Source organism: Nyctereutes procyonoides, unplaced genomic scaffold, assembly GCF_905146905.1.
Source record: "Nyctereutes procyonoides isolate TBG_1078 unplaced genomic scaffold, NYPRO_anot_genome, whole genome shotgun sequence".
In the NCBI taxonomy this organism is placed as follows: Eukaryota; Metazoa; Chordata; class Mammalia; order Carnivora; family Canidae; genus Nyctereutes; species Nyctereutes procyonoides.
The window spans coordinates 67,636,445-67,650,158 of NW_026575126.1; the positions used below are offsets into that span (position 1 = coordinate 67,636,445).

The 13,714-nt window shown below is 45.8% G+C and overlaps 1 protein-coding gene across 6 annotated transcripts in view; it reads left to right on the top strand.

Annotated features, from left to right (window-relative positions):
• The window catches only part of TRRAP (transformation/transcription domain associated protein), a 116,005-nt gene extending 102,313 nt beyond the window's left edge, over positions 1-13,692 (top strand). For all 6 annotated transcript variants that reach the window (XM_055339442.1, XM_055339444.1, XM_055339448.1 and 3 more), the window contains 6 exons: positions 1,342-1,567; positions 2,520-2,737; positions 5,092-5,276; positions 9,981-10,184; positions 10,270-10,464; positions 12,539-13,692. In XM_055339442.1, coding sequence (XP_055195417.1) covers positions 1,342-1,567; positions 2,520-2,737; positions 5,092-5,276; positions 9,981-10,184; positions 10,270-10,464; positions 12,539-12,823 — 1,313 coding nt within the window. In that variant the 3' untranslated portion in view covers positions 12,824-13,692. The remainder of the gene's footprint in view (positions 1-1,341; positions 1,568-2,519; positions 2,738-5,091; positions 5,277-9,980; positions 10,185-10,269; positions 10,465-12,538) is intronic.
• Positions 13,693-13,714: the final 22 nt, after the last annotated feature.

The window sequence follows — 13,714 nt, forward strand, 5'->3', positions numbered from 1 at the left end:
GGCTCAGGTCAGTGTGGCCGTATGGCTGACACAGGGTGCCTGTGGTGATGGACAGTTGATCACCTTGATTGTAGTGCTTCTGGGCGTGCTAAGGTCACGCTGGGGTTTGGATGGCCATAGTCCCTCTGGTGCCTTTGAGCTGTGTAGGTGTTGATGGGGCCTTCACCAGCCCCTGGTTCTACGTTCACATTGACTCCCAATCATTTTCTCTGCGTTTGGCCCTGGTCCAGTCCCTAGCAGCCCTGGAGGAGGCAGCAAGTAAGCCAAGCCTGCAGGAGGCAGTGAGGACCTGGGAGAGGAGTCTGCATCAGGATCTCCCACACACAACCTAACTCTGCAGAAGAGCATCTACAAGAGGCGCCAGAGAAGGCAGCCTGGGTAGTGCAGCAGTTTAGCGCCGCCTTAGGCCTGGGGCATGATCCTGGACACCCAGGGTCATGTCCCATGTTGGGCTCCCTGCATGGAGCCTGCTTCTTCCTCTGCCTGTGCCTCTACCTCTCTGTCTCTCTGTTTCTCATGAGTAAATAAATAAAATCTTTAAAAAAAAAAAAAAAGGCACCAGAGAGCCCTTCAGCTTGAGTGTGAAGGTCCCCTGCCACATCAAGATTCCCATCCTTGTCAGCAAGAGGATGGTAGCTCCCATGGGGTCTATTTGCAGCAGAAATGATTCGACTTATCCTGACCTTTAGGCTCTGGCGAATTAGAGAAACTCAGAGCCCCTTCCACCACCGGTGCTCATCTGGGTGGAACTGAGGCTTTTTTTAAAGACTAACTTTTCAGCTGAATTGACCTTTTAATATCGAATTTCAGTAAAACCTGAGAAATACAGGAGTGTTTTAATTGCTTAAATGAAAAGTGCGTGTTTTCCATTTTTGTCACTTGTTTCTTGTCTTAATTTCTTCTGATGAACTAATTTATAATTTACTGTTTGCCTGGATTGAGCTTTTTTTTTCTCTCCTTTAGCTTCAGATTGATGACTGTGTTGGCTTTTGGCATGGGGCCATGGTTCCTGAGTGTGATGCTTGCTCTCAGGCAGGGTTGGCCCGGGGGCTCCTATGCCCCTCGGAGGGCTCCACGTAACCTCTGGTGATGATGGGGGGTGAGCTTTCCTGTTAGCAGTTCATCTCTTTCCTCCTGCAGTTTCGGGGTCAGCAGAATTGTTGCTCAGGCTTCAACTTACACTTTAAAGAGCGACAGAAACTAAAATGTTTTTTGCTCTAGATTAGACATAGAATAAAACATGCCTGTTTCCTACCCACGAGGCTCTTGAGCATGATTTTGTGGTGAATTCCAGATAACCCAGATGATTAAAAATGTTTTTAATTATATTTTATTTTGAAGATTTTGACTTCAGTGTTCCAGGATCCATGAAGCTTCATAACCTTATTTCTAAGTTGAAAAAGTGGATCAAAATCCTGGAGGCTAAAACCAAGCAGCTTCCAAAGTTCTTCCTCATAGAAGAAAAGTGCCGGTTTTTAAGCAATTTCTCAGCACAGACAGCTGAAGTAGAAATTCCAGGAGAATTTTTGATGCCAAAGCCAACCCATTATTACATCAAGATTGCTCGGTGAGTGAACCCAGCATGGCAGTTGATCCACTAACACACACCACCCCAGGCAAAGCCTGCTGCAGGGCAGAACTGGTACCCTGGTGCAGACTCATTCCCTCCCCCATGCTCTCCTTGTCCCTGAAACAGGAGAACATGAGATTGTGGAATCAGGCACTTAAAGGGTCTGGCCTAAGTGATGGGTGAAATGTCTGGAGTCAAGTTTGTTTAAAAGTCAAGTTTCTTTTGCTTTTAAAAATACCTTTTTTGAATCCCTGTGGAACTGGACAGAATAAAGTTCCCCAGTCTATAAAACTCTTAAAGCTCAATATTCAAAACAGAATTGGACAATTGTAATATGTATTAGAGCATATGTTGTATCTTATTGTAAATGCCAGAAGTACTGTAACAAATGGTCATAACCAGAAGTCTGCTTTTTCACGCATCCGGAAATGGGTTTCCCAGTCGTCTGGATGTGACTCCTCTTTGGGCCAGCCCTCCCTGCTCCCTGATTTCTGTTGGCGGCCAAGGCCCATGGCAGGGAAGTAAAGGCGAGGGTGTGTAGTCTTCACACTCACTCCTGGGGCACCTGCTCCCCGGCGGGCTCTGTGCCTGATTATCCTGCTCCTGACATTCAGACTCTGCCTCCCGCCCCCCACTGGCTCTGTGGCTGGGGGGGCTCAGCGCTAAATCAGCTCCTGAGGCAGGACCCTATGGCCTGATGGTTTTAAAGCTACAGCATCATCTTCTCTTCCACCTTGTGTTTTCCCTCTGCCAGGGTGTCTTCCCCCACATTGTAAAATAATGTCACGCCATTTATACCTTGTCAAAGTGACGCCTGGACTTGCAGTAGTCTGTGTTGTCACCACAATTCCAGATGCCATTCTTAAAAGTTCTGTTTTCTTCTCAAAGAAAAGGATTGGAAATTGAGGCCTTGGGGAGCTAGTATTTCATTGTGTGCTTGCTTGGGTAGGTTTATGCCCAGGGTGGAGATCGTGCAGAAGCACAACACCGCAGCCCGGAGACTGTACATCCGCGGACACAACGGCAAGATTTACCCATACCTCGTCATGAACGACGCCTGCCTGACAGAGTCCCGGCGAGAGGAGCGTGTGCTGCAGCTGCTCCGCCTGCTAAACCCCTGTTTGGAGAAGAGGAAAGAAACCACAAAGAGACACTTATTTTTCACAGGTATGAGAGGTGCACTTTGGGGGTACACGGCTGATCCCGCTAGCCTTTGCGGGTTTTCATGTGCCGTCTCTTGGGAACCGAGAGTGCCCTAAAGCACACAAAGGAGGGAGAGTTCTGGAATGAGGGCCCTGCTCCAACAAGAAGCCACTCCCTAACCTTGCGGCTCCTCGCTACAAGATGAGTGCTTTGATGAGTACTTGCTTAGATAAGCGGGTGCCGTGTCTGGGCATACTGCTTTTGCTCCTTGCCCGGGAGTCCATCCATGCTCTGGTGAAACATTGGCTGAGTACAGGGCATATTGTGAGTGTGTTAGCATGTCATGAGTATGTTTAAGTGAGCTCTCTGGATGACTTCTGGAGTTCATGCTGCACTGTGTGGCCACTGCTGGCACCCACCTTCCCGGCAGGACATGCAGCAGGAGGGTCGAGAAGCCCTGTGAAGGTTGTAGAAATATTGGTCACATGGCAACCAGCCTCCTCTGAGTAAGATCTTTCCATGTCAACTTATGTGTGATTCATGGATGATCCATTTCTGTCTAATAGGGGAAGAGGTGAGCTGCCTATAATCCTATTCAGAGTAGAGAACCATTGTAAAAACATTTTAGCATCTAGTCTCCAAGATTAGGAGCCCATCGCAATGCATATTATCTAGTCCCGTGGGGAACTTTCTTCTGACCACTAAGAATCCAGCCCATTTTGACCTAAAATCTTTTACCCTTAAGTTCAATATCCTGAAAATAAGTAGATCGAAAAAACAAATCTATAGAAAACCGTTTGCATGTTAACATGTGTATAATGTGATCTATAGTGTTGATCATGTCTGGGGTAATAGATGGTTCTTTGGTTTTTCCAAAGAAACAAACTCTTGGTCAGCATCATACAACAACAGTTCACATATATGCCCTAGAGTCATTGTGGAATTTATGGTTTGAAGCCATGGCAGCAAGCCAGGAGTTGTGCTTTAACTGACATTAGGCGAAATTCATTCTGGGTTCAGTAGAAGTCAGAAATTGTGTGTGTGTGTGTGTGTGTGTGTGTGTGTGTGTGTGTGTGTGTGTGTGTACACCACACTGACACCAAATGTCGGTGCAGACGGTCATAGTGGCCTAGGGACTGGCTGGTGCAGACACCAGGTCAGAGCTTCCACTTGCTCACTAAGCAACATCAGTGTAGCTTGCTGCTATGCCCCCCTGTGGACAAGCTTGATTTTACTACCTTCTTGCTATCTTTTGGGAATTTTGGCTTGAAATGTCTTAAGGGGTACCTGGCTGGCTCAGTCGGTAGATCATGTGACTCTCAATCTCAAGAGTCTTGAGTTCAAGCCCCACATTGGGCACAGAGCTTACTTTAAAAAAAAAAGTCTTAGTAGTAGTTTCTTGATCTAGTATTTTTAAAGTATAATTTGCCAACAACATTTTGGGGCACGTACTATACTCTCATTTACGGATGAAGAAACTGAAGTTCGTAGAAGTCCAGTGACCGTTCTCAAGGTCACATCACTGGGAAAACAGACTTGGGATGTGAGTGCAGGCTGTCTGGCTCCAGGCTGGCACACCCAACACTTTCTGGTTGAGTGCAGTCCTGTTGGAGATTATCATCATGTGAGGTGAATTGCTTCATCAACTACGTCTCCAGTGCAAGAGTGGTCATCCAGGTGCCACATGTGCCTCACTCTCAATACAGCTCCACAAAGTTACTGAGTGGAGTGATCAGATTTCGTTCTGGGAGCTTTCCATAGCTGAACCACAGAACACAGAAAATGACTGGAGTCTTTTCCTAATTTCCCAAAGGTGGGGCCAGCCATCCTGACACCGGGAGACAAGTTAACATAACCACACTGGATGGGCACCTTGGAGTGAGCGGGAAGATTGAACTCTCCTGATAGAACCCTGATGGAGGACGTTGGCAGAATCTCTAACTTTTATTTTTATCCATGAGAGAGAGAGAGGGCGGCAGAGACACAGGGAGAGGGAGAAGCAGGCTCCATGCAGGGAGCCCAATATGGGACTCGATCCCGGGACTCCAGGATCATACCCTGGGCTGGAGGCGGCGCTAAACCACTGAGCACCCAGGGCTGCCCTCTAACTTTTATTTTTAAAGATTGCTTTCTAAAGTGTTTCTGTTCACATGTGTCTTAATCACAAGTGATGGCAGCTCAGGCTCCATCACCCAGGAGACATGGGCCTTCTTGCTATATGCCAAGTTAGCGCATGGTGTGTGACTTTCAACTTTACCCCCTTCCTTTGCTCATGAAGGGCTGAGTGAGCTGCTCCCAGGACGTCCCCGGAGGTTAGAGTCAAGCGCTACCCGGTGTGTTCTCTCAGTCTGCCCAATTTCCTTCTCCTTTCTCCTCAGTTCCACGAGTGGTGGCAGTGTCCCCACAGATGCGCCTTGTGGAAGACAACCCCTCTTCTCTTTCCCTCGTGGAGATCTACAAGCAGCGCTGTGCCAAGAAGGGCATCGAGCACGACAACCCCATATCCCGGTACTATGACAGACTGGCCACGGTGCAGGCACGAGGGACCCAAGCCAGCCACCAGGTACCAAATCAGGATGGTCAGGAGTGGGAGCTGCTGCCTGCAGCCTCACATGCAGCTGCTTTCTGCAGCAGTGCTGCCATGACATATGTGCTTAGAGAAGTAGCGGGCAGCTGAGAGGGACCTTGTTGCCTCCTTGGACTTGTGAGGTAGTAGAAATTAGGTGACCATGAACCCTAATGAAGTGACTTTTGCTGCACAATAACTTAATGGCAAACTCATTTGGCAGCCAAACTTAATCTAAGGATCATTAGGCTATTTATCCACTTAATAATCACCTTCATCTCGTTTGCTGCTGGGGTATTAGGTAACATATAGTCTCTGTACTGTGGAAACTTTCTGAAATATAAAAATCGGTGAGCTCTGAAACATGTCAGGCCCAGCTGTGTTTTGGTTGTCTTGGGAGCACAATGCCTACCACAGGCCTGGACTGCTCTAGGGTCATCGGGTGGACGAAGGGCCCTCTCTGCCTGCAGATTCCTACCTTGGTAGAAAGTAGGAGAGGTGTGGAGTCTGAATGAGGAGATTTTGTATGGGATTGTGTGGGTCACCAAGAGGCAGCTTTCTTGGCCTGCTCCCCAGACACCACTGTGTTCCTTCCTGTGCCTCCTGAGAGCGCTTCACATTTTCTGGGAGAGATAGCATGGAGCTGGAAGCTGTCACCTGGCCTCCATCCTTCCAGGTCTGGCTGCCCAGCAGGACCCCACATGGTCTCTAAGCTGGACCATTACCTTCATTAGTCACAGCCCTTTATAAAACACTGGGAGATCCTCATGTAAGTATTTCAGTTAGTCTGGAACCTGGGAGACTTTGTGTTTTTAGCAAGATGGAGCCCACAGGGTACTCACCTCACCCACCTAGGCAGTGCTCAGGGCAGGCAGGGCCTGAGACAGTCCAGGCCTTGAGGTCTGGTGCAGCCTCCTACCCTTGTGCAAGCAAACTGAGTGGAATCCTTCCTCTGCTCTGATTCGCCTCTGTAGACACAGCTTGTAGCCTGCCTTGGGAACTGGTATCAGGGTTTCATCAGGCCACAGGCCACTGCCTGGTCACTCTGTGGACCAAGGACCATTCTGAGGGTTTGTGGGAGATGAATGGATTATATTCGGAAGGCTACATTTGCCTTTAACAGTGTAGAAATTGATGATTTCCATGTGCAAATATTTGCTTGTGTGAAGATGTCTTAGTGTTTTATAATTAGCTGTGTGACTAATGAAGGTAATGGTTGGCCACGCTTAGAGACCACATGGGGACCTGCTGGGCCAGCTAAAGATGCTGACAACAGTACATAACCGTTTAGTGTCATGGCGTTTTCTTACTCTTTGCACCCTAGCTTGTTTTCTTGCTAACTCTGCTTCTTCATCCTTTGCTTTTTAAAATACCTTTTTGATATATCATTTACTTGGCAGAAAATTCACCCTTTAAAACGTACAATTCAAGGATGCGTGGGTGGCTCAATGTTTGAGTGTCTGCCTTCGTCTCAGGACATGATAGTAGGGTCCCAGGATTGAGTCTCACATTGGGCTCTGCATGAGGAGCCTGCTTCTCCCTCTGCCTGTGTCTCTGCCTTTCTCTCTCTCATGAATAAATAAATAATATCTTAAAAAAAAAAAACATAAAAACTACCAAAATTCCTTTAAAAAATAAATATACAATTCAGAGGTACTCTGAATTGGCTCATTTAGTTAAGCATCCAATTCTTGATTTCGGCTCAGGTCATGATCTTAGAGTTGAGAGATCAAGCCTTATATTGAGCTCCATGCTGGGCATTCAGCCTGTTTAAGATTCTCTCTCTCCTTCTCCACCCCCTCCCCCAGAATACAATAAAATAACATGTACAGTTCAGTGTTTTCAGCATATTCACAGAGCTATGCAGTCATCACCACTGTCTATAAAACATTCCATCACCCAGGGGCACCTGACTGGCTCAGTCAGTAGAGCATGCAACTCTTGATCCCAGGGTCATGAGTTCAAGCCCCACATTGAACATGGAGCTTACTTTAAAAAAAGTTAAATAAAACACTTCACCCCAAAAAGAAGCTTCATACCCTTTACTATCACTCCCTTTTCCTCTCTGCGCCCCTGACATTGGCAAACGTGAATCTTCCAGCCTTCCGAATATGCTTATTCGTCATATGAAAAGAATCATACCATGTGCTCTTTTGTAGCTAGCTTTCATTTAGCGAAACGTTTTTGTGGTTTATCCATTTTGTAGCATGTATCAGTAGTTTGTTCCTTTTTTATTGCTTAACAATATTCCTTTGTGTGACTGTACTGCTTCAGCTCAGTATTTAACTTATCTGTCAGTTGTTGAACTTTTGGATTATTTATACTTTTTGACTAATGACCAGTGCCAATGACTGTAAACACTCATGTATGTTTCTGTATGGGTGTATGTTTTCATTTCTCTTCAACATATACCTAGGAGTAGAATTGATGGGTCGGTCACATGGTAAGTTTTATGTTTAACATTACATGAATTGCCAAAACTCTTTCCCAGGTGATTGCAGTGTATAAAGGTTCTCTTTTCTCTGCATTCTTGCCGATAGTTATTATTCTTTTTGGTTATAGTCCATTCATTTTGGGTGATAACAAGTGATATTGAGGGATCCCTGGGTGGCGCAGCGGTTTGGCGCCTGCCTTTGGCCCAGGGCGCGATCCTGGAGACCCGGGATCGAATCCCACGTCGGGCTCCCGGTACATGGAGCCTGCTTCTCCCTCTGCCTATGTCTCTGCCTCTCTCTCTCTCCCTCTGTGACTATCATAAATAAATAAATAATTAAAAAAAAATTTTTAACAAGTGATATTGAGCAGTTTTTCATATGCTAACTGGCTGTTTACATATTTTCTTTGGAGAACTATCTATTTAAGTCTTTTGCTCATTTTTAAATTATATGACCTGTTTTTCTGTTACTGATTCTAAGAATTCTTTGTATGTTCTGGATGCAAGTGACTTCACTTTATTTCCTGTATATTGGCTATGTTTTCCTGTTCCTTCACTTTTCTCATGATTTTTTGTTGAAAACTGAATATTTTTAATTATACGTGGCAACTCTAGAATCAGATCCTTTTCCCTAAGGCTTGTTGTTATTGCTGCGGTTTGCTTAGTAACTTTCCTGGACTAATTTGTAAAGTCTGTTTTTGTCATGTGCAGCCATTGAAATCTGTTCAGCTAGCTAGTGATTTGGAAGAGATTTCTTAAATGCCTTGAAGCAATAAATCTTTCCCCTTTTTAAGGGCTGTGTGTGTGTATGGAGGGGGGGTGTCTTCAACATGCCCAACTCTGCCTTCCTGTTTATAGAATCTCAGGGTCAACCAGATGTGAGAGCATGGGGCTTTCTGAGGCTTTCTCATGAGCATACAAGTGGTCTTCCAGATTCTTAGGAATATATTAAAGCTTTTCCAAGCCTCTTGTGGTCATTTCATTCCCTAGTTCTTCCTTTTGTTTGCTGTTATCTTTTGCGCTCTAGCTGATATCACTGCCTCAGGCATCTGCATCATTAAATGGTTGTCACTGATTGCTTTCAGCAAATGCCCTTCAGTTGAAGTAGGATGCTCCTCACTGACTGAATTCTGAGTTCAGAGACAAGCCCAATGAATGGGACTTTTTTCAAGAAGCTCTTAGATAAGATGACTAGTGATAATTCTCTGGAGATGAGGCTTTGGGGGGCTCACTGAACCCATTCACCCATTCCAGTGGCTGTTAGGCTGCTGGTTTCCATATAGCTGCCATGATTGCAAAGCTGTTGGTTTTCAAGGCCAGTGTGGAGGTGGGTTAAAAGGGATGGGAATAGTATAAACTGCTACAGAGCACACTGTCACTAAAATTCAGCTTTTTTTCCTTGAGTAAAAGCTATTCAGATTGTTGTAAGCCTTTAATTTCCAGAATTAAAAAAAAAAATTTTCCAAAGTTCATATGAAATTTTTTTAAGTTTATTTTTATAATTTGTACTACTGTTCTTGACGGTCTATGTGGTTCTTGGTTGCTTAGGGCCTGCATTCTACTGGCTACTCAGAGCCCATGGGTAGGACTTAAGCAAGAATAGACCTTGTGCCTTTATCATTTGGTCTAACAAGAGCTAAATTAACTCCGTAAACTTTTTATTGAGACTGTCTCTGAATTTACAGTGTTTGAAATAGGTTTATAAGTCTCCTGCACAGAATTAAGTGTAAAAGTGTTATGTAATATATCTGCTCTGAGAAACTAGCTCCTTCAGTTTATAAAACTGTTGTTTTTAATAGTCTTAGCTATGAAGAGTTGGTATCCAGTTGTTCTTTTTGTTAACTGGTCTAGTATATTTTGTAGTTAACAAATTATGGTATTCGGATTTATGTAAATTCTTGGTAAGACAAATATCACATACATGCAGCTAAGGCTCTTATTTGGATGGCTCTGTCGTTCCTTAAAGCATACAACGTGAGCCCTGGGGATGGCCTGGGTGGCTCAGTGGTTGAGCATCTGCCTTCAGCTCAGGGCGTGATCCTGGAGTCCCGGGATCGAGTCCCACATCGGGTTCTCTGCATGGAGCCTGCTTGTCCCTCTGCCTGTGTCTCTGCCTCTCTCTCTCTCTGGTCTCTCATGAATAAATAAATAAAATCTTTAAGAAAACAAAACAAAAAAACGTGAGCCCTAAAGGGAAAATTTTCCTTTGAAAAGAAGAAAACAAGTGAATTAAAAGGAAGCTATCGTGGAGTGATATATCATTTCAGGTCCTTAGAGACATCCTCAAAGAAGTTCAGAGTAACATGGTGCCACGCAGCATGCTTAAAGAGTGGGCTCTGCATACGTTCCCCAATGCCACAGACTACTGGACGTTCCGGAAGATGTTCACCATCCAACTTGCCCTGATTGGCTTTGCAGAATTCGTCTTGCATTTAAATAGACTCAACCCCGAGATGTTACAGATTGCTCAGGTAATTTGGTGTGAACAGGCAAAGCCTCTCCTTCAGACTTCTGCATTGTGCTGGTTAAGTTCTGAGAACATCTCCTCATGTTTAGGACACCGGCAAACTGAATGTGGCCTACTTTCGGTTTGATATAAATGATGCAACTGGAGACTTAGATGCCAACCGTCCTGTCCCTTTCCGCCTCACACCCAACATTTCTGAATTTCTGACCACTATTGGCGTCTCCGGCCCGTTGACAGCCTCCATGATCGCCGTTGCCCGGTGCTTTGCCCAGCCCAACTTCAAGGTAGGCCACAATGACTGCGCAGCACACACAGTGTTACTTAGACACTGCGCGGCCTTGCGGGCTGCTGGTCTGCTAGTAAGGAGAGAGAAAGCTACTTGTTGCTGAACAATTCAAATTTCTTCATTTGGGAAAAAGCATTTTGAAATTTTTGCTGTCTAAAGCATTTAGGATGTTGAAGCAGCTTTACAAAAAGGAATTGGAAGCCTCTGTTGGATCATTTTCCCAACTATTACTGTTGCTCATCGGGTTTGTTTACTTGGTTTTGTAGCTGCTTTCCATTTTGCTTTTATGTAAATCTTTCGGCTATAAAAGGGCAGAAGAGTGGCACCTGGCTGGTTCAGTCAGTAGAGCCACGTGACCCTTCATCTCCAAGTGGTGAGTTCAAGCCACACACTGGATGTAGAAATAACTTAAAAATAAAATCTTAAAAAAAAACAAAAGGTGGAAGTATTGTCTGCAGGATAGCACCTTTCTTACTAGCACTGTGGTTACAGTGACGTTGAGGTCCCAACAGTGGAAGATGAGATGGATGCCCTTGGCCACAGGAAGCTGTGGGACAACTCTGTCATGGTGACAAGGTGGCCACCTCTGCCTTCTTCGGCCAGTGATACAGGGAAGGAGGGCAGACCGGGATTCAAATCCATTTCACACTGACTCCGAGCCTGTCTTCACCACTAGAGTAATCTCTCCTCACAACTAGGGACTAAACCAAGTTATTTTTCTTTTAACTTAAGAGACCACTTGTACCTTTTTTTTTTTTCCTTTTTTCCCCACAGACAAGCAGTTTGTGTCTTGAGAGGCCTTCACATACCAGTTGCTTTCCAAAAATGGTCAGAACAGTTTTAAAATTATTAGCTAAATGCTTATCTGTGAACACAGACTTTATATTACATATATCTTGTGCTCTTCAGTGCTCAGTTGCACGTGTCCCTCTGTGGAGTGCTTTCTGAGGAAAGCATGAGTATGAACATGAGTAAAAATAGCCTTGAGATTTCTCTGTGAGTGAGCAGTCTGTGCTCTGATGCAGCAAGTTCACGGTCACTTATTTGGGGTGTAAGGCTTGAAATAGAACGTTCTCACAGAGATAGGAATGTTATACTTCTGGAAACAATCATCAGGCAGTCCTTAGAATGACATTTATTTGAAACCTTTAAAGAATGAAGGAGGCTCCCCATATTTCAGAGGCCTGTTAACAGCTTGGAGTAACGCCGTGCATTGCTCTTTGTATAGACAGTGCAGTGTAGTTGGGAAGGAAGTGGGTTTTCTCCAAACTCTGGACCAGATTTCTTAACAGCCTAAATGTAAAGAATGCCTAATTTACTAAAATGTAGACCATTTTGTATGGGAATCTCTTCTAAAAACACATTTGGGAGGCTCTATTTATGCCCTGTATATGGAGAAACTAAGGTACGCGGGGGGGGGGGGGGGGGGGGGAGTTAAGTAACTCTCCCAAGGTCACCCAGACAAAGAGTATTGGAGCTGGGGCTAGAACCCAGAGTCTGTACTGTGTCCACAAAGAGGCCTGGGGTGGCTCTCCTTGGCCTGAGACCCATACCGTGTGACACCCACATGCCATGTGTCCTTGATTCCTTCCTGTTTCAGCCCAAATGTGACCTTGTCACCAGCTTCCCTGAGAACCCCCTCTGAGCCCGCCTTACCTGCTGTTTTCTGCACCATGCCCTTCATCAAGGGCGTGTCAGGCATTTCTCTGTTAGGACCAAAGCCCCATAAGGGCAAGGGCTGTTGGTGTTTCTGCTTTGTTCGCTCTTGGCTGCAGTGCCAGAACAGGCCCTCAACAGGTACTCAGATGTGTGGGGTGAAACAGACAATTGGCACCAGGAAGCAGTGTGACAGCAACAGGTGCCATTGGATACACAGGGATGTGCCCTGACTCAGACCAGAATGCTTTGCCTTTGGCCAGTGCTTGACCCCAGGTGCCTTCCCTGGTGCATCGAGAAGGCATCTGCCCCAGCCCTGGGTGCTATGGCTCACCATTGTTGGGCCCCACCTCGTTAAGAAGCTGCCCCTCCAGGTTGCTCCTGGTTAACCCAGCACCTTTTCCTTCTCCATGCAGGTGGATGGCATCTTGAAAACGGTGCTTCGGGATGAGATCATCGCTTGGCACAAAAAAACACAGGAAGATACCTCCTCTCCCCTCTCTGCCGCCGGGCAGCCTGAGAACATGGACAGCCAGCAGCTGGTCTCCCTGGTGCAGAAAGCAGTGACTGCCATCATGACCCGCCTGCACAACTTGGCCCAGTTTGAAGGTGGGGAGAGCAAAGTGAACACCCTGGTGGCCGCCGCCAACAGCCTGGACAACCTGTGCCGCATGGACCCTGCCTGGCACCCATGGCTGTGAGCTTGCCTGCTTCCGCCACCCCAGAACGTGAAGCGCCTCTGGGCTCCATGCCCACTGGCTGTTTAGCTCTTCCCACCTGTCTGCTGCACTCACTGCAGCCTGCAGGGTCACTGGGCTGTGGTCACCCCCAATAGCGTGTGTGCGACAAAGGGGAAACAGTTTTGGGAGAGCTGCCCCACCTGGAACAGGGGCCAGGCCATTAGCAAGGACAGGGTGAAAACGTCTGAAATTTACAATTCCTTTTACGAAACCAGGATTCCCCAGTTGGGGATGTCTTTGTGAATTCTTTTTTTATTGTGTTCCTCCCTCGGTGTGAATGTACAGATTGGACTGTAGAAGACAGTTCTGTCCGTTTTTAACTCTGAAGTAACACCTCACAGGAGCTTTGTGCTTTTGTACAGACCTTTGTAACAATTGTACAGAAAACCTACTCTGTTAGAGAAACAGGAAATTATGAACAAATCGTGCTGGTTTTTCTCTGAGCACAAACTTTGATGCTGTATGTCCGTGGCTATGGGATCTCACTAAGTGGCTGATGTGGGTCAGCAAGGCCCCCTCTGCCCTGTGGGAACACCATTCCTACGTGTTTGGATTCAGATTCCATTGGGAGCACACGAGCTCTGGGAGCTGGCAGGTGAATCTTAGGCTTTTCATCGGCTGGTTTCTCGGGCACCTTCTAGACATTTACTATCATTGTACCTGGAAAAACACTTTTTTCCTTCCTAATTTAAAGAGAAACAGCAACAAAGGTTTGTCCATTCACTCCAGTGTGTTAATGTTCACATTTTTATAAATATGAGCATTGAGAATGTTCTATCTAAATTTGTACAGTGTGATTTTTTTTTTAGAATAAATATTTTATAAAAGGATGTGTCACCTCTTATGTGTGTG